We start from the raw sequence: 20,355 nt of genomic DNA, 5'->3' as shown, positions 1-20,355 counted from the left end.
CACACACACACACACACACACACACACACACACACACACACACACACACACACACACACACACACACACACACACACACACACACACACACACGCACACACACGACAGCCAGGGGAGGAACAGTGTGATAGGTTCTAATTGCTTCAGAATGTCCAAAATAAGGCCCCCTATTATGGCAAATTGGTTGATAATGGTAGGCTGGGAGGGTGGAAGAGGAGGGGGGTGGCGGATGCGACCCAGGCGAAGTGGAGAGGAGTTTCTCCGTGTCGCCTCATTATTTTCGTCTTGACGGACGCCCGCGCTCAACCCCTGGATGAACAGGCCGCGCTGAATAAGTTATCACGAGCCACACAAAAGGGAGAGTGGGTCCCGCAAACAACAACGAGAATCGTCTCTCTCTCTCTCTCTCTCTTTCTTTCTTTCGCCTGACGAAAGGATGGTCCCGCCACAGTTTGGGAGCTCACCTGTAATTTCAGCAAAAACAGTAGGTGGAAAAGAAAGGAATGAAGGAAACAGGGAATGAAAGAGAGGAAGTGCAGACATCTGTGTCTGCACAGATATCCACAGAACATTCCCTCCTTTCCGTTTGATCCGTTTTGTCCTCTGCATACTAGCTCTTCTTTCATTCCTCCAGAAGGCAGGGACAGCATCGAAGATGTTTGAGGAGTGGGGGCGTTTTTTTGTGCACTTCGTACGACAAGGCTTCGAATGAGATCACTGCGTCAAACAGTTTTTGAATGTTTATTTTGTCTCCTTTTTGGTGTTGTCGCTGTTTTGTGTTTTGTCTGGGTCTGGAGAAGCATATGGAAGAAGTCACACCTTCACGCTGTCTTCTTATACAGTGAGGGGAATGAAGGTTTCACCCAGTGGCTCCTCTCAAGAGTTAAGTATTCAAGCCAGTACTCAGACCAGTTCGTCCTAACTGTCACCACAACACGTCAATACCACTGCCACCAAGCTTCCCTTGCCACCACTCAAAAGTAGTGGCAGAACTTTTGGACGTCTGACGGGCGAATCAGAGGGTGCTGCAGCCCGACGGCAGATCAAACGGGGCGGGTACCCTTGGAGTGACACCTGGAACTACTTCAAGGGGCGGGGGGCGCCACTGATCTCCAGTCAGCTCGTCGGGAACGGCCTGTCAATGTCGGAGGGGAAAAGCGCCTCAACCGGAACACAACCAGAGAGGGCGAATAAAACCATCACCTCAATGTCACACGGGGTTGACCTCACGGTGTTGGGAAAAGTACGACAGTAAAAGTCCCTCTTCCAGGGTGGAAAACGAGTTGATTGATAGGATGCTGTGGCTGCACCTGCTCATCGTCTTTAAAAGGTTACATGGCCATGTGCAGCACTAACCTTATCTGGAATTGAAATCAATTGGAAGCATTGCACAGGACTGCAAACTTCGGGCAACTTACATGCGTCTTCCAAGACAATCCAAAAGTAGGGAAATGACAGACTGATACCACATATTAGAACGATATCACATTTTAGACTGATATCACATATTAGACGGATATCACATTAGAACAATATCAGATATTAGACTGACCACATATTAGACTGACATCCCATTAGAACGATATCACATATTAGACTGGCATCACATATTAGCACTGTATATATAGTAAGTCAAATATCTCAACAAAACCTAGAAAAACACAAGCAGTATCTGACCCCCATTAAGGCCTAGAGGCATTGCAACTATAGGTGTGGTACAGCTAATGATGCAGAGAAGAGAAAGCCAGAGCTAGTCAGTAAAAAGTCGCGTCCCTCAATAGACAAAGGCATTCCTTATATAAAACATGAGCCCATCGTTGCCCTTGTAAACAACCCCGTTCTCTGCAGCCCAGGCTTGTTTGTGTCTTTCTCCTTTCCCCAAAAGCGTCCCATCAGCATTCTCTAACGGGGAGAGAGAAAAGAGAGAGAGAGAGAGAGAGAGAGAGAGAGAGAGAGAGAGAGAGCGAAAAAGAGAGAGAGAGAGAGAAAGAGAGAGAGAGATGGCTTGTTTGGCTCGGAGCGGCTGGTAATGAGGCTCAGGCGCACCCTGTCATTGTCCCAGCAGCCAGACGCACACGTGTGCGTAAACACACACACACTAGTGGAAACGCACACACTAGCGGAAACACACACACACATACCTATCTCACTAAACTGAATGTACTGTAAAAGAACACACATAAAAAGCCTTCAAGTTCATGGAAAAGCTATTGTTTCTCACACCAAAAGTTCTGCCAGCCAGTAGGCCCACTCACAACTACACAAACTCAAAGAGGAACGCTGTGGTGGAATACACAAGACTGTCCATTTCTCCCGTTTAAAAAAATAAATAATTAAAAGTGTATTGAGCAGCACCGACTATCTCTGTGCTTGACACTAGCTGGAGCTCCTCCCAGTCTGCCATTGCTTCCATAGCTACACAATCAACGTATTTATGTAGATTGGTGATGAAGCCCCTCTGTACACGGATCTAGTCTAGATAAAGGTCTCCAATCCACAGAGGCCTGCTCTCATAAAGTCTTTCAGCATTGTACACTTGGCACTGAGCTCTAAAACGCTGTCCCTACTGTACCACTGTATCCCCTACCGAACGCTCGTGTACCGCAAACACACACACATACACACTAACAAAAGCCAGCTGCCTTCACCAGCGATGGGCGAAAGAGGTAGCCAGCTACGGTTCACGCTTTGGTCCTTCACTCGTTTGCCAGGGAAACAGAAGAGTAAAACACGAGAAGTTCACAGAGGGAGCAGATAGGCTGACCCAGAGGGAGGAAAAGCAAACGCGCCAAAGTGATATCAGCCATGCTGAATAAAATCGAGAGACGAGAGGGAATGGAGTACAAATTATCCACCGCAACACGGAAGAACAGATCAGAGGCATCCATTGGGATTGGTCCGCCACTCTCGGGATAGGCGATATGCGCTAGGCTATGGCTATTCCAGCCTGTTTGGCTTGAAGAAATGAGTTCAACTGGAAATATTACCCAATGGAAAACGGGGGGGTTACATGACCTTTGATCAAACATGTTCCTTTAAACTATCGAAACCAAACCTCTTCAGACTCATCAAACGTTGACTTTGTTAGACGTTCGACAGACGGTCAGACGGTCATCACGTGGATGTGACTCGTCCTAATGAGCAGGCTAATAAAAAAGACTTGTTGAGCCTGAGGTGAGTCGGATAGTCAGAGTTGGAAGAAATGAACATCACATCATCAGAATCGTAGCGGACAGGTGAGGTCCAACGGCAGCTCTCATTACAGAGTTGGTCGGGATGCGGAGACGCGAGTAAAGTCTACCCTGGTGTGCTGGACCTGGGACGGCAGTGCGAGTACTCAGGCCCCAGTATGACCAGAATACTTTGGCGACAGGAATAGGAAATCCATTATATGTCTTCCGCAAAAGATCATTGTGATTTTTCCATAGGTATTATGGCGCACGCCTGGGTGAAAACTCGATAGCAGGTTATCGCCTTCACCCAGCTGAAAATGAAATAGACTGATTGTACTCGTTCTAGTGAGGGATTGTGTGTGTGTGTACATTAGGTGATGTGTGCAGTTCCTGTGTGTGTGTGTGTGTGTGTGTGTGTGTGTGTGTGTGTGTGTGTGTGTGTGTGTGTGTGTGTGTGTGTGTGTGTGTGTGTGTGTGTGTGGGAGTGCACGCGAAGAGGGAGAAGATGCCTTGCCCCCTCCGCCACTGCTCCACCCAAGCCTCTCTCGCACTCCCCCGACTCTCGCATCTTAACAAGGCTTTTCCTCCGCTCCTCCTCCAAAAAGGCAAACCAAATCAATAAAAGAACAGGGAAAAAAAGGACTAAAGTGGAGGAACGAGAAGAGAGAAGGAAAAAAAACACACACTGAACTATAATTTGTTCTGTCTTTCAGCTTCAATTACAAAAAATATCAAATATTTTTGTTTGACTTCACAGCAAGACTTCAAGAGGGCCCCCAAGACTTCCTTCCATTTGCATCCAGCCACAGCCCACTGGTGGAGCTGAATTCCATTAATTATATGACCTATATATCACATAGTTAATATTGCAGCACTGGGAAAGAGAGAAACTCAGCCAATACTGGAGGAACGGGTCTAAATTTGGAGATCTTCAGGACATCAGAGCTCCCTTCTCCCAGCGCTTTTCTGAGGCGGCGCTCTTTGATCTCCTTCCCTCCTGACATTGTTTGCAAATGTCACTTTAATGGGACTGGCAAACACGCGAACGAACGCAGCCGCGCTCTTTTCTCTTTCTCCTCTTCTTCTTTCTCTCGAAAGCCCATCGTTGCAACTCCACTTTCCAGTGAATCAAAAAGGGAGAGAGGCCTGTCTCCAGCTGCTTTCCTGAAGGGAGCGGGTGTGAACGCGTGAATGTGTGGACAAAATGTCCTAACAACCCAGGGTTTCTTTAACTGTCGTTGCATGTACTTGCAATAATAACAATCAATTTGGACATTTTATTAACAAAACGAGACATACTGTATATACACGTAAGGTTATCCTGGTCAGGATGCATGTAAGCCTGAACAGAATTGTTAGCTCTACCGCAGCACTGGTAGTCCAGTTTGCAGTGTATAATCCCTGGCTCAAGTGAGCTAGCCCAGGTTGAGGGCTACTAGTGTAGTATACCATTCAGTATAATATTAGTATAGAATATTGGCCAGGATGGAGAAAGTTAGCGAATGGGCTAAGGTGCGCTGCTCTTGCACACTGTCGGTCATTGGTGGGTTCTCTGGAGCTGAAGGGAGTTAGCATGCTGGGTCTAGCGTCACCAGGCCAAGTGCTGATCTCTTAATCAGTGTCCAGAGCGACCAGAGCCCTCCTCTGAAGGCTGGGGCCCCTGCCTGCCTCTGCCAGCGATGCTAACGCCATGAATATGGAGCCCTTCTGCGGCCGGGGCTTGCTTATGTTTTCTGTCTGATATCTCGGCCCCATTCCCATTTCAAAGAGAGGTCCACCCAGGGGTTTGACTTTTTGATCTGCTTGGCGACTGACTCGACCACCTGCATGTGGGATCAGCCGCGAGCGAGAACAAGACCAATCCCTCCTACCCTGCCTCCCTTGCCCTTCACACTGCCTCCCCATCCAGCCCCACCTTCCCAGAACCCTCCAGAACCCCAGCGGTCATAAACTGGGTTTGGAGCTGCATCTTAACTCTCCGACCGCTCTGTTCTGCTGTGTGCTGTGGCTGGGAGGAGATGCTGGACATGATTGCCGTAGCAGCAGGAGTCGGCTCCGTTCCCCACCACAGACAGTCCACCTCTGTCGGGCAAAGTCATGGGAGCCATTTTGTGACCGCAGTGTGAGGGCTGTAATGTCAGGGCCCCATGGTACTGAGATAACTGAGGAGAGAGCTGGGGCCTGTGGCTCCTCTAATCAGCCATGGCTTCCACCACCAGCCGATCCTTACACCCCTCAGAGGCCAGTGGTACCACCAACAAAGACCTCAAAACACAGAGACACTACTGCCTACTGCTCAGGTCTTACTGCCAGCATTCCTCTTCTCAAGGTCTAGCACGGGAAGGTTCAGCTTCCATCTGACAGCTTCCATCTGTCATTGAGGATATAAGCAGTGTGATAATATGCAATCCTCTTAATGAATTGATATGATTCCGCAAGTTTATCGATATGACTCGACTGATATGGGTCGATGACTCAATCACAGGTCACTATTCCTGGATACCTCTTAAACACGACATTTGCAGATGTCCTGGCAGCTTGTCATTGAAAAGAACTGCAGCTTACCAGCACCAGTGGCCATTGATAACGGGGAGCGTTCTAATTGTGCACGATCAATTTCATACCGCTTAACTCCTGATGAGTATCATTGACATTACTACTTTAAAAAAAATATATGCTAATATATATATATATTAGCATTCAACGTTAATGAGATCACCATGACCATATTAATTAAAACCCTCAGGAGCCCAGATGATTGGATGAATAATTTAAGGGTGTGCTGAGGAAGAAGCCCTCCACCAGCCGACACTAGGCTAAGTAATTGAGGGACTATGACATGCCAGGGCATGTACTGTCGAGGAGGACTAGCATAGGACAGGGTTTAGTCAACTCCAGTCCTGTAGATTCAGGGTTTCATTTCAACCAATTAGTATCGTGGACATTAACTTATGCCGTTAAAGAAATACTATTCGACTGTGTCACTAGACCAACAGCTAACTCAGACGTGTGGATCTTAAAGAGGATTTCTTAGAGAAGTGTGGTTTCTTTCTCAGTTTCATTCAGTTAATTAGCTGCCTTGAACCAAAAGAACAGATCTACTAATGAGTGTGTAATTGATGCGCAGCTGGAGTGATACCCAGCATTCATAGTGGCTCTCCTCTCCTCCGGATCAACCAGGAGAAACAGAGAAAGGAGAGGTGGAAAGACCAACGTCTCAACTTAAATCTGCTATGACGTTATCGTACCCTCTCTCTCGCTAAGCAATCCTGTCCTTTTTCACTCACTTTTTAATATCCAAGCAATTTCAGTATTGATCAAACTACATTACACATATTGCATTCAAAGCGTTAAACTGTCAATAAAAAAAGAAAAAAAAAAGATTTATTGTCCCATACACCGGATGGGCGCAGTGAAATGTTTTTTTTTTTTTAGCAGGGTCAATACGAGGTAAGGCACCCTCAAACAGTTAAGTTAGAAAGAGTATCAGTATTAAAAAGTTGAAAAGGAGAGTAGCACATGAATACCAGAAGCTAATTTGCGCAGCACAGCTGAAGTTGCATAGCAGTAGAGGTTCCCCTACTGGCCTCATTTACATATAACAACATAACTCTTTTGCACACTTCTGGCAAGCTTAAAACACAAGACACAGCAAGCCGCCTAAATGAAGGTCGCCAACACCAACCGCCCCCCCCCCCAAAAAAAAACACAGCCCAACATTTTACTTGACTAATAAAAATACAACAATCAAATGTGTGAAACCTACAGGAGCAAGTAACGAAATTCACAAAAACGGTAGACGGTCTTAATAGCAAAACTACACCATGTGACACTTTTGTTTCTTTGTCCCCTTTCCTGGTTATAAATGACTTTTAGAGATGCAAAAAAAACGTAAACAAAACCGTACAACCAAAGACTTTCTTGTCTCTAAACGCTAAAGGAAAGAGGAGTAAAAATGCTTGGTATTTGTCAAAAGAAGAATGGGAAGCCCCGTGAAGCAGAAAGCAAGACAGCGGTTGGGAAGAGGTTGGGGGTCCAACCAGCTTTAGAAAGACCTAATAAATCCTGATTTGAGAGTCGGGGCTAACCAGAGAAAGACGCGAGCCTGCGAGCGCTAGGCAGGCGCTACCGCTCTTAAATGCTACGTTTGATTAAGTCTTCCCATTAGGTGACAGCTGAACTTTAACATTAATATGATAATATTGAAATAAGTGGGTGTTATTTACTTTAGCGCCTGGGTGGAGGCGGTAGGGGGAGGAGGGGCAGCGGGGGAGGACAAGGGAAAGGAGGCAGGATGATGAATGATTTCTGGACAGCTCTGGGTGACACCAGGCGAGCCCAGGCCTCCTCTAATCAGACTTGACAAAATGGAGACCTATGCAGAAATATTGGTTACAGTCGGCGTCACAGCCCTGCCTGGTCTCCTGCTAGCACTCCCACACCGCCCGCGCCGGCCCCTGATTGTCTAAAGCCACTGAAGCATCTATTTCAATTGGCACTTCCTTCCTAGCACAGGGATTTTAAATTTAGCTGGTGTCATTTACATATTACTCTTAATCAAAAAACCACACTGGGAAATAAAAAAATAAAAAAAGAGAAAAGAAACAAAACCGTGGCGTCACGGTTCAGGGGTAGGCGCAGAGGCACTTTATAAAATGGAGATGTGACAAGACATTAAGCTGAGTGTGTGTGTGTGTGTGTGTGCGTGCGTGTGTGTGAGAGAGAGAGGGGGGGGTGGTATGCTTGTTAGTGAACGGATGTGGGTAAGAGTAAGGAAGAAAGAATGAGAGAGACAGAGAGAGAGACAGAGAGAGAGACAGAGAGCGCGAGTTGGCTAGGGGTGGTGGTATGTGTGTTTGTGAAAATTACGGACAATTTCGAAAATTGCCGGAGTGTACTGCGTACAGCTTGTGTTTTTCTTGTTCTTCGAAAAAGCATCCAGTATTGGTTGTCGGACAACTCTTATACAGTATCATTCTGCATTAGACTGATGGAACTATACCATAGTTAACCGCAGAAAAGAGTCGTCTACATCACACACAACGTATGGGGACTTCGCATACTGTGCGCTCATAAGACAACAGTCTTCGAACACATGGACATACTTTCCCCACTAGGATTATGGAGAACCACAGTACAGTTTGCATTCGGGATGAATAAGATGTGGGTTTGAGTGCACATGAGTTTCTGTACGTGCTTTATGACACATGTACTTGCCACCTGTGTACACCGTATGACTGCCTATTAGGGCCCTTCTCGAGTGCACTTGGGTCTAAATGAGCGGACGTGGCTGATGACACAGGTGGAGACATCTGCAGAGAGGTGCGTTAGAATCAAGGTCCCTACCTGCCTCTTACCTTCTCAGCATTCCCGTTAGGATGCGGGAGCTCTTGCCCAGGTTGGCATCGGTCTCTCTCAGCTAGAAGCAGGGGGAGAAAAAGGACAGGTGTGACACAGAGACATACACAGTCCATGTAGGAGGTTGAGGGGGTTGAGGGGTGAGTGAGACTGGGGGAGAGTCTCTGGGGAAGAATGTGGGAAATGCAGAGAATAAAACTGGGATAAAAATGAGAGACAGAAAAAGATTCAGAGAGACAAACAAAGTAAAATTGAAAGATAAACATGTACGGTCGAAGGAACACACAGTGACTGAACACATTGTATATAAGGCATTGTGCAGGATTGGAGCCTTCAGGTTCGCTGTGGTTTCGGATTATTCCTACTTTCACATCTACACACTAATGGCACAATCGGATCCATCGGCAAAATGTTACTCTTTTCATTATTGTGACTGGTTCTTGTCCCCCCCCCACAACTGCTTGCTTCGTACAAACAACTAAGGGGTCGAGGTAATAAGCAACATGGAGAAATGTCTCGACCGACGTCCGTGCTGTGTTGTACTGAACAGTACCTACGATGTCCCGTGCGCAATAATGAATATCCTTCTGTATCTCTCTTTTAACTTTCGCTCTCTTTTTTGGGGTCACATTTCTGTTTTTGTTTTCAGCCTCTGTGACACGAGGAGCGTGACGGACACCACCAGTCAAACGTTTGGACACACCGACTCATTCCAGGGTTTTTCTTTACTTGTACTGTTTTCTACATTGTAGAATAATAGTGAAACCATCAACACTATGGAATAACACGTACGGAATCGTGTCGTAACCCAAACAAGTTCTGGTTTACTACTCTCCTTTCGTTCGCTCTCTCGACGTGAGGGTTGTTCTGGCATGCTGTTTGGAGGACCGTGCTGGTTGCCAGGCTGAGCAGGCTCAGATGTGGTTCTGGGCGGGTTCGGGCGCTGGCTCTGACACCAGCCCCACAGCCGCCCGATGTCTCTCTCAAACCCCTTGGATGGATTCCTCCCCAGAGACTTCCCACTTTTCTCCCAAAATACCACACTCTCTCTCTCTGAATCAATCTCACACTCTTTCCTTCCACTCTGTCTTTTCTCTCACTTTCTGAATCAATCTCACACTCTGGCTGTTCTCTCATTCTCTCTCTCAGCCATATCAAAGAGCCCATTTATGATATATAGCTTAAGATTGATGAGGCAATAAGGCAAACAATACATTGTAATGAAGTATTTAAGGAGCTAATATACTGTGAGGATTGGTGACGGAGCCTCAGTGGGTGAAGTTAAAAAAGGACATCTACTTTTGTCCCCAAGTTCAAGGGTCTGCTGTCGACCTCCATTGATACCAGAAGAAAATCATTTCAATAAACTTTCACACCTGCTTTGACTGTAGGGAAAAGCTCTCCTGCTGTGTGTGTGTGTGTGTGCCACTGCTTGTGAATGCAAGTGTGCATCTCTGCATTTATGCTTAAACGATGCCCCCCAAACGCCTTCATCCTCTGTCTTTTTCATGCGAGAACGACGTTTACCGATCCATCCATCCTGTGTGTCTTCACATCATGTTTTTCTTCTCCTACCCCCCTCCCCCTCTTTTTTTTTACCCCACAAACTGTCTTAAAAAGGAAGAGGGGGGCCTGTGCAGGCTCATGGGAAAGAGAGAACGAGGGAGAGAAAGCGAGGGACTATCCTCCTTAGCGGCAGGCAGACCTTTTGAAAGGAGATGTTTGATTTCCTTTGAAATCGCCTGCGAGGCCCACTGCCATGTTGTGATCTTAAAGCATTCTCCGTAGAGGGTGCCGTCAGAGGGCCCCTCCCCGTGCTGGGGCTCTCTCTGCTCTACCTGTCTGTCTGTCTGTCTGGGGTGTGGGGGGGGGGGGGTCAGAGTCTAAAGCTCTAAGTGTGATAGAGATGAGAGAAGAAGAGGAGAAAGTGAGAGAGAGATGCAAGGCCTAATACTCAGTTCTTTATGCAGTCAGTGTGTGTGAGTGTTTGTCCGTCCGTGCATGTGTGTGCGCGCGTTTCTGTGTGTGGATGCTTGCGTGTTCAATTAGACAGTCTTACATCATCTTACATGGGACACACAATGCCTTCATGAGCACAGCGGTGGAGGTGGTGAACGTCCCTAACCAACCACAACGCCTTGTTGTCATCAGCCCTTTGTCCTTGCCTTCAATCCCACTGTCCTTCTAGCGCAAGCCTTTACACACTCGTTAGATTATGAGGTTAGCAGCTCGTGTCCGGCGCGCGCGTGTCCTGCGTGTGCGCGCGCAACTGTTCTCACCCGGTCTCTGGATCTCTGGATCTTCTCGCGGTCACTGTGCAAGTTAGCCAGGATCTCTTGGCCCACTTGTTCTGAAAGACAAAAGAGAGGAGAAGCACAGTATAGGTAAGCATGGGTACGCTGTGCCTGGGATGCACCCGTCTTCCCTTTGATTCCTAACTGAACCTTTTCTGAGAGAAGTTGAAGCTAAGTGCCTTACTTAAGGACATGACAGCACTAAGCCCCGAACTTGAACCAGTGATTTAAGTCAATTTCTTAAGTGCTCTGCTTCTGTTGCCAAATAGTCTAGTCCACAGCTAAAGAGGATAGGCATTGAGGTGTGCATTAAGACCCACAGTATGTGCGAGGTGTTTGTGTGTGTAAGCTATTGTAGCAGACACCTGGCTTCAGCTTAACCAGCCCACTAACCTTAGAACATTAGAGAACATTGGGCCAAAAACCCATGTCTGGCCTAGCTAAGCCTTACTTAGCACAGCTAAATTGAGCCTGGATCAGCTGTGCAACAGAACTATCAGCTTCGCCACCACTAGCAATGAATCCTAATTTAATGCCATATTCTTAGAATAGATATGGGCGGCTGCACGTCAGGAAGGCCCGGAAATATTTTTCGGGGCATCTCAGACTGTTCTGGCAATTCGAAGATAGAAACGTCATTGGGAAGAAGGATGTTTGATATTCCTTTTACAGTTGTGTCACAAACCATTTTAGGGGTAATGATGATGAAAGTGGCCATTTTGGGACCTTTTTAAACCTATACATGCCTCCTGTAAGACCCTATGATCTGTGAACCGTAGATGATACAGACAACATCTGGGTGTGACTATACTCCTTATAGTGTGCTTCTAGTCTGCTCTAACATAATGTATGTCTAGATTCTGAAATAGAAATGTTCACAGTCATTTATTCAACATTAAAAGTGGAAGATATGACCCATTTAATACAGTGCCTTCAGAAAGTATTCACACCCCTTGACCTTTTCAACATTTTGTTGTGTTACAGCCTGAATTCAATTAAATATATATATTTTCTTGCAAACAATACCCCATAATGACAAAGTGAAAATAAGTGGATACATTTTTGCACATTTATTGAATATGAAATACAGAAATATCTCATTGTTCATACTGTACATTGGAGAAAGACTACCACTGAAGTATTGTGCTCAGTTTCTATTACCTTGTAAATTAAATTCAAATATACACCCCAGAGAAGTTTCTGATGCCCTCCCAATCACATAGATAGAGCCCCTCTCCACTCTCACCAATAACCACCATGGAATCTGAGCTATAAAGACATACAAGGAATAACAATTTTTACTTGATTTATTTTACCTTTATTTAACTAGGCAAGTCAGTTAAGAAATAATTTGTATTTTCAATGACGGCTTAGGAACAGTTGGTTAACTGCCTTGTTCAGGGGCAGAACCACAGCCCGGGTATTCAATCTTCCAACCTTTCGGTTACTAGTCCAACTGCCCCACCAAATACTTGACATATCCTAATCTGTCCAGAACTCATTCATATTACAGCAGGTTTGCAAATCACAAAAAAATGACATTGTAGTATAGTTAAATCCTTCCTTCTCTCTCCCAAGCCAAACCCATCCCTCCCTCTTCACCTCCCCGGTTTCTCTCCCCTTTATCCCACCCAAGCTTTCCACAACCTCCCATCCTTGCCCACCAAAGCTAAGCTTGTCCCAACCTCCCATCCAACCTCCCATCCTTGCCCACCCAAGCCAAGCTTGTCCCTACCTCCCATCCTTGCCCACCCAAGCCAAGCTTGTCCCTACCTCCCATCCTTGCCCACCCAAGCCAAGCTTATCCAAACCTCCTATCCTTGCCCACCCAAGCCAAGCTTGTCCCTACCTCCCATCCTTGCCCACCCAAGCCAAGCTTGTCCCTACCTCCCATCCTTGCCCACCCAAGCCAAGCTTGTCCCTACCTCCCATCCTTGCCCACCCAAGCCAAGCTTATCCAAACCTCCCATCCTTGCCCACCCAAGCCAAGCTTGTCCAAACCTCCCTACCTCTCAGACACACTAAAGGTTTCCGCATGCTTCAGATCGACTGGCGCCTAGCTGAACTCTGCTAGCCGAACCAAATGAGTGTGCTTACATACTCCCTTAAAAGATCTTTGATTGAGAAACGAGAGCAAATTGGCAGTGGTACCTTTTGTCCTTTTTGAGACGACATAGCCAGTATACACTTCCCCAAAATAGTTAGAATTTATCTAATCTGTCATTAATTTTGATGTTTTTGCAGAGGAGATCTTAGTCATGCAATTTGACATTAACATGATTGGAGCAGTATTTTTCAATTAAGAAATTTGCTTGAAAACGAGTCATCACTCACTGAATGACAACAAAGACTATTGTTATAACCTCAACCCGGCACAGCCAGAAGAAGACTGGCCACCCCTCAGAGCCTGGTTCCTCTAGGTTTATTCCTAGGTTCCTACCTTTCTAGGGAGTTTTTCCTAGCCACTGTGCTGCTACATCTGCATTGCTTGCTGTCTGGGGTTTTAGACTGGGTTTCTGTATAGCACTTTGTGACATCGGCTGATGTAAAAAGGGCTTTATAAATACATTTGACTGATTGATCAACAGTAGGGATTCTTCAATCAATCACCAACGAAGGGGCGTAGACTTCGGCTACGAAGTCCGAAACAAACAAAAACGTCAGAAAACAGCGTCATAATATATGCACGAACTCTAACGAACTGAATCAGCTGGGAAGCCTTAACACCCATCTATCGACTTATTCATCCATTTCCGCCCAACATATACTGTACCCCATGCATCCACACACCTATTCTCTCCCACCCTCATACACATATTCACCATCCCATTCTCTCTCTCACACACACACACACACACACACACACACACACACACACACACACACACACACACACACACACACACACACACACACACACACACACACACACACACACACAATTAGCAATGTACACACACGGCCTTCCCCAGAGGGGTAAAGGGGATCACCCTTTACCCATCTCTATCTCCCACTGTTCCATCTTTACTTCCGTTTCTCTCTCACCACGCACACTACGTTTGTTAAAGTACATTTCCATCTACAGTACCTGACTCTCTCACCTGACCACAGTCACGTTATTGACAGTTATTGAATGCTATTTTCAGTGTCTATGTAGTCCATTGGCATAGGCCACTTCTATCGTTACTTCATAGAGAAGAACAGTTATTTGAGGAAAGTAGATTATATTGGGGGGAGGGGGAAAGGATATGGTCTCAATTTACGATAAACTCAGTGCTCCTCTATAAAAACAAAGTAGCCTATCGCTGGCCCAGATTCACACACTGAGTCAAAAAAAATTGATCAAAGTGGAAAGAAAGTGGGTTCTTCATGGAATAGCAATGTGGGCATTCATTTCCTGATTCCGCTTTGTTCAAGTTTATTTGCTGCTAATCTGTGAATCTTTGAGTGACAGTAGGTTGTTCGAGATTTGCGCAGATTGGAAACGTTGCAAGTTGTCAAATGAGGGTTTGTAAGTATTGAAAAATTCCAAACTTTTTGTTAATGTAATTCATGAAAGCACACTTTTAAACAAAATAAATTAATTAATAAAACATTTTAAAAAACGACTTATCAGCCATTATCGGAATGACCCTTGTATCTGTGGTGCTGCGTGTGTGCCAGTGAGAGTAGGCCGTTGTTGCTCGAGGAGAGAGAGAGAGCGACATTTCAGCAGCAGGTTCAAAATAATCACAGGCAGATTAACTAGATCACCAATTTAAAACATTTAATTTTTATTTTTTTTGAACCTTTATTTAACTAGGCAAGTCAGTTAAGAACAAATGCTTATTTTCAATGACGGCCTAGGAACAGTGGGTTAACAGCCTGTTCAGGGGCAGAACGACAGATTTGTACCTGGTCAGGTCGCGGGTTTGAACTTGCAACCTTGCGGTTACTAGTCCAACACTCTCACCACTAGGCTACACTGCTACACTAACCAAGGCTACACTAGGCTACACTAGGCTACACTAACCAAGCGAGAGAACTGCTACAAGTTAACTATAGCTAACTAAGCATTAATTTCGTTGTTGCCTTTCCACCTGCACTGTAGAGCCTAAATAAATCTGCACCTATGAAACAATAGCCATGTCATTGTGACAACATTAAACATATTCTAATAGCCTAATTGACAAATTATTTAATGTGCATAGATCTCCCCCAAAACATGATTATTTGGGCCTTATATATAAACATGTCTAGACAGATACCTTGCTTTGAAACAGCCTACCTTCTCAATTTGATTTCGGACTTATTGAATGAAGGAATCATTTTATAAAGACAAACGTATTTGGTTGTAATGTTGAAAAAGCCAGTTCTGCACACCTAGGAGCTCTCCAGATCGAGGGTTGACCACATGTTGATAACATGTGACTAACAGTACAGTTCTATGTGGGGGGCTAAGTGCCTTGATCAAGGGCACAACGGCAGGAGGTGGTAGGTCTACATGGGATCAGACACAGCAGCTTTCCAGGTTTAATAATGCTTACTTTTTCCATGTAGACTATATTAATAGTCATGAACATATGCGTTGAAAGTCATAGAGAAGTCATGGAACATGTGTATAAACCATTAAACAGTGAATAATCAGAACACATCACTGAGTACCACTCTTCATATTTTCAAGCATGGTGGTGCCTGCATCATGTTATGGGTATGCTTGTCATCGGCAAGGACTAGGGAGGTTTTTTAGGATAAAAAGAAACGGAATAGAGCTAAGCACAGGCAAAATGCTAGAGGGAAACCTGGTTCAGTCTGCTTTCCAACAGACATTGCGAGACAAATGCATCTTTCAGTAGGACAATAACCTACATCACAAGGCCAAATATACACTGCAGTTGTTTACCAAGACGACATTGAATGTTCCTGAGTGGCCTAGTAACAGCTTGAAACTCTATGGCAAGACATGAAAATAGCCATCTATCAATGTTCAAAAACCAACTTGACAGGAATTGAATAATTTTGAAATGAATAATGTGCATTGAACAATCCAGGGGTGCAAAGCTCTTAAGAGACTTACTCAGAAAAACTCACAGCTGTAATTGCTGCCAAAGGTGTCATTATGGGGTAATCACTCTGTCATTATGGGGTATTGTGTATCGATGGGCGAGATACATTTTTTAGGTATTTATTTTGAATTCAGGTTGTGGAATAAGTAAAATAGTATGAATACTTTCTAAAGGCAATGTAGGTCTGAAAAGGGCCTAAAATGGCCACTTTCTCAAAAACAGTTTGTGATACAAATGTAAAAAGCATATCAAACATCCTTCCTTCCAACTTCCTTTCAACAAAAAGTTTTATGTGAGATTTGCCAGAACAATCTGATACAAAAAAAATATTCCTGGCGTGGAATTGCCCATATATAGAGTGCATTCGGAAAGTATTCAGACCCTTTGACTTTTCCACATTTTGTTACATTACAGATTTACTATAAAATGTATTAAATAAATGTTTTTCCTCATCAATCTACACACAACCCCATAATGACAAAGCGAAAACAGGTTTATAGAAATGTTTTCAAATTTAATAAAAAAATATGTAAACACCGTATTAACATAAGTATTCAGCCCATTTGTTATGTCCCTCGAAATAGAGCTCAGGTGCATCCTGTTTTCATTGATAATCCTTGAGATGTTTCTACAACTTGATTGGAGTCCACCTGTGGTAAATTAAATTGATTGGACATGACTTGGAAAGGCACACACCTGTCTATATAAAGTCCCACATTTGACAGTGCATGTCAGAGCAAAAACCAAGCAATGAGGTCGAAGGAATCGTCCGTAGAGATCCGAGACAGGATTGTGTCAAGGCACAGATCTGGGGAAGGGTAACAAAACAATTCTGCAGCATTGAAGGTCCCCAAGAACTCAGTGGCCTCCATCATTCTTAAATGGTAGAAGTTTGGAACCACCAACATTCTATTTACAGCTGACCGCCTGGGCAATCGGGGGAGAAGAAGCCGATGGTCACTCTGACAGAGCTCCAGAGTTCCTCTGCGGAGACGGGAGAAACTTCCAGAAGGACAACTATCTCTGCAGCACCAATCAGGCCAGACGGAAGCCACTCCTCAGTAAAAGGCACATGACAGTTCATTTGAGTTTGCCAAAAGGCACCCAAAGGACTCATATTGAGAAACATCATTCTCTGGCCTGATGAAACCAAGATTGAACTCTTTGGCCTAAATGCCAAGCTTCACATCTGGAGGAATCCTGGCACCATCCCTACTGTAAAGCATGGTGGTGGCAGCATCATGCTGGATGTTTTTCAGCAGCAGGGGCTAGTCAGGATCAAGGGAAAAGAGATCCTTGATGAAAACCTGGTCCAGAGCACTCAGGACCTCAGACTGGGGCGAAGGGTCACCTTCCAACAGGAGAACAACCCTAAGCACACAGCCAAGACAATGCAGGAGTGGCTTCGGGACAAGTCTCTGAATGTCCCTGAGTGGCCCAGCCAGAGCCCAGACTTGAACCCGATTGAATATCTCTGGAGAGACCTGAAAATAGCTGTGCAATGACACTCCCCATCTAACCTGACAGCACTTGAGAGGATCTGCAGGGAAGAATGGGAGAAACTCCCCAAATACAGGTGTGCCAAGCCTATAGAGTCATACCCAAGAAGACTTGAGGGTGTAATCAATGCAAAATGTGCTTCAAGGGTTAGAAGACTTATGTAAATGTGATTTTTTTTCTTCAAATGTTTAAAAAATAAGCTTTTGCTTCTTCATTAATGGGTATTGTGTGTATGATGATTAAAAACATGATTTAATCCATTTTCAAACAAGGCTGTAAGGTAACAAAATGTGGAAAATGTCAAAGGGTCTGCGCATACTTTTCAAATGCACTGTACTTAGAATAAAACAGAACTACATGCAATTCTAGGAATTTTATCCAACAATTGCAGAGGGTGAATTGTATGCATTTTAAATGAGGTAATAGGTAAATATTTTCATTTAACATGTTTGACAATTGCTTTAATAATTTGTATTTGTAATGTATCCCCAATTCCATGTGTATGTGTGTATAGTGCGTATGTTTGTGTTGCTTCACAGTCCCTGCTGTTCCATAAGGTGTATTTTTATCTGTTTTTAAAAAAAAATCACATTTCACTGCTTTCATCAGTTACGTGATGTGGAATAGAGTTCCATGTAGTCATGACTCTATGTAGTACTGTGTTCTGGACTTGGGGACTGTGAAGAGACCTCTGGTGCATGGGCGCCAGTAGTTCAAACAGACAGGTCGGTGCATTCAACATGTCAATGCCTCTCATAAATACAAGTAGTGATGAAGTCAATATCTCCCACACTTTGAGCCAAGAGAGATAGACATGCATATTATTAATGTTAGCTCTCTGTGTACATCCAAGGGCCAGCCGTGCTGCCCTGTTCTGAACCAATTGCAAAGTCCCTTTTTGTGGCACCTGACCACACGAATTGTCGTCCAGGTGCGACAAAACTAGGGCCTGTAGGACCTGCCTTGTTGATAGTGTTAATAAGAAGGTAGAGCCGCGCTTTATTATGGACAGACCATCTTAGCTACTGTTGTATCAATATGTTTTGACCATGACAGTTTACAATCCTGGGTTATTTATTTTAATTTTAATTTATTTAACCTTTAACCCCAGTTAAGAACAAATTCTTATTTTACAATGACGGCCTACCCCGGCCAAACCCTCCCCTAACCCGGACGACACTGGGCAAATTGTGCGCCACCCTATGGGATTCCCGATTACAGCCCAGGATCGAACCAGGGTCTGTAGTGACGCCTCTAGCACGATGCAGTGCCGTAGACCTCTGCAACTAAACTGGGCTCTTATATCACTTTAATTCCAGCTCTCACAACAGTATCTCAGGCAGTACAACTACATCCTGCTACTGGACTCCAATCAGCAGATGCAATATTCATATAAAACCACTTTCTTTGAAATGCTGCTCTTCTATCGTGGATGTAAACACATTAAGCACACTTAGAAAACATTGCCAACGAGGCGCCTGACAAGCTCGTCAGTGGTCACTGTCATTTCCTGGTCCCTTGGGTTAGACGGAGAGAAAGAAAAACACACCAAACAAACAAACCTAAAAAAAAAAAAGATCCCACCGCTGCCACCAACTGTAAGCAGGTACTGCATTAGGGTAAAAAAAAATGAGGGCGGGAGAAAAAAGATAAGTGAGGAATCTTTGCGCGGATCAAAGACGGCCTTTCAAACACACCAAACAATCCGGCGTAAACAACGCACTGCGGAGTAGATTACACTACACAGGTGCGGCACTCCAAAGAGCCCATGTGCTGCGCTGCCTGTTTAGGGGAAACGCCGCAAAAAAAAGGGCTACATCTGGCAGCTAGACAAGATAGAAAGGAGAGAGCGCAAAGAGAGGAGGAAGAGAAAAAAACGGTGGTGGGGGTACGCTGTCGAATGAGTGACGCTTGTACTCCCTTTCCTCTCCCTTCTATTCCACCCAACGCGCGCACAATGTCTCTTTTTGCCTTCATTAATTTCTAATCAGGGACGGGACAGATTGAAGGATACACAGATTAAACAGTGCAGTCAGACAGTCACATGTGACAAATAGGGCAGATTAAAAGACTGAATACAGGTATTAATAACCATAATAATACAAGCACCCCCCCCCATCCCTCCCCATGTCCCCTCCAAAAAGAACAAGGAATAAACAGGGAAAGGAGGTGTGGCAGGAAATCTTCTGTAAAGACAACTAAGCGCCTCTATCCGTCTCTGTCCGGGATGGGGCTTAAAACAAATGAGGGTGACAGTGCTATACAAGTCTTTGGCGTGGAGGAAGACCGAGAGCGCATTATTGGTAAAGCACACACTCCAACTGAGAAGATGGATGAGGTCGTTGCAGAAGAATAGGGCCCAATGGCATCCTGCTGAAAAGACTCTGCTGCTGGAGCGGTGCTGAGTTGACATTAAGTCCTTGGTTGTAGTGTACAGGGCCTCGCTCTGAATGATACACATGTAATGAAATGTTTAACGGAGTCCCCTCTCTCAGAAATGTAAAAGTTGTACTGAAGAATTTGCCTGATTATAAACACAAATAATGTCCTTGAGCTTTCAGTAAACAGATACACAATGTCCTTTCGGATTATGGTTGAACTATGCCTCTTGTAGCTTCCCCAAGAGGCTCGAACCTCTTGATTAGGGCCGCAATGTGTTGAACCAAATCTAATCCAAATCAAATCATATTTGTCACATGCTTTGTAAACTTGGTCCTTTTCCAACAATGCAGAGTTAAAGATAAAACATTTAAATAGCAAAACGAGGAATAAATACCCAGTGAACGAATAACAATAACATGGCTAAATACAGGGAGTACCAGTACAGAGTCGATGTGCAGGGGTACGAAGTAATGGAGGTTAGCTATGTACATATGGTAGGGGTAAAGTGACGAGACAACAGGAGAGATAATAGACCGGTAGCAGCAGTGTGTGTGGTGAGTGTGAAAGTGTGTGTGGTGTCAGTATGCATGTGTGCGTATGCTG

At 44.8% G+C, this 20,355-nt stretch overlaps 1 protein-coding gene across 8 annotated transcripts in view; it reads right to left on the bottom strand.

Annotated features, from left to right (window-relative positions):
* LOC118357545 (vesicle transport through interaction with t-SNAREs homolog 1A-like) overlaps nucleotides 1-20,355 on the bottom strand; it is a 169,716-nt gene that overhangs the window by 39,787 nt on the left and 109,574 nt on the right. For 3 of the 8 annotated variants that reach the window (XM_052478323.1, XM_052478322.1, XM_052478324.1), the window contains 2 exons: nucleotides 10,811-10,881; nucleotides 8,520-8,592 (listed from right to left, as the gene is read on the bottom strand). In XM_052478323.1, coding sequence (XP_052334283.1) covers nucleotides 8,527-8,592; nucleotides 10,811-10,881 — 137 coding nt within the window. In that variant the 3' untranslated portion in view covers nucleotides 8,520-8,526. The remainder of the gene's footprint in view (nucleotides 1-8,519; nucleotides 8,593-10,810; nucleotides 10,882-20,355) is intronic. The other 5 variants (XM_035734743.2, XM_052478321.1, XM_035734745.2 and 2 more) reach the window with 2 other exon arrangements.

This window comes from Oncorhynchus keta, chromosome 24, assembly GCF_023373465.1.
Source record: "Oncorhynchus keta strain PuntledgeMale-10-30-2019 chromosome 24, Oket_V2, whole genome shotgun sequence".
NCBI classification, from domain to species: Eukaryota; Metazoa; Chordata; class Actinopteri; order Salmoniformes; family Salmonidae; genus Oncorhynchus; species Oncorhynchus keta.
Note: the sequence above shows the minus strand (reverse complement) of the source record. Positions and strands in the feature narration are given on the sequence as shown.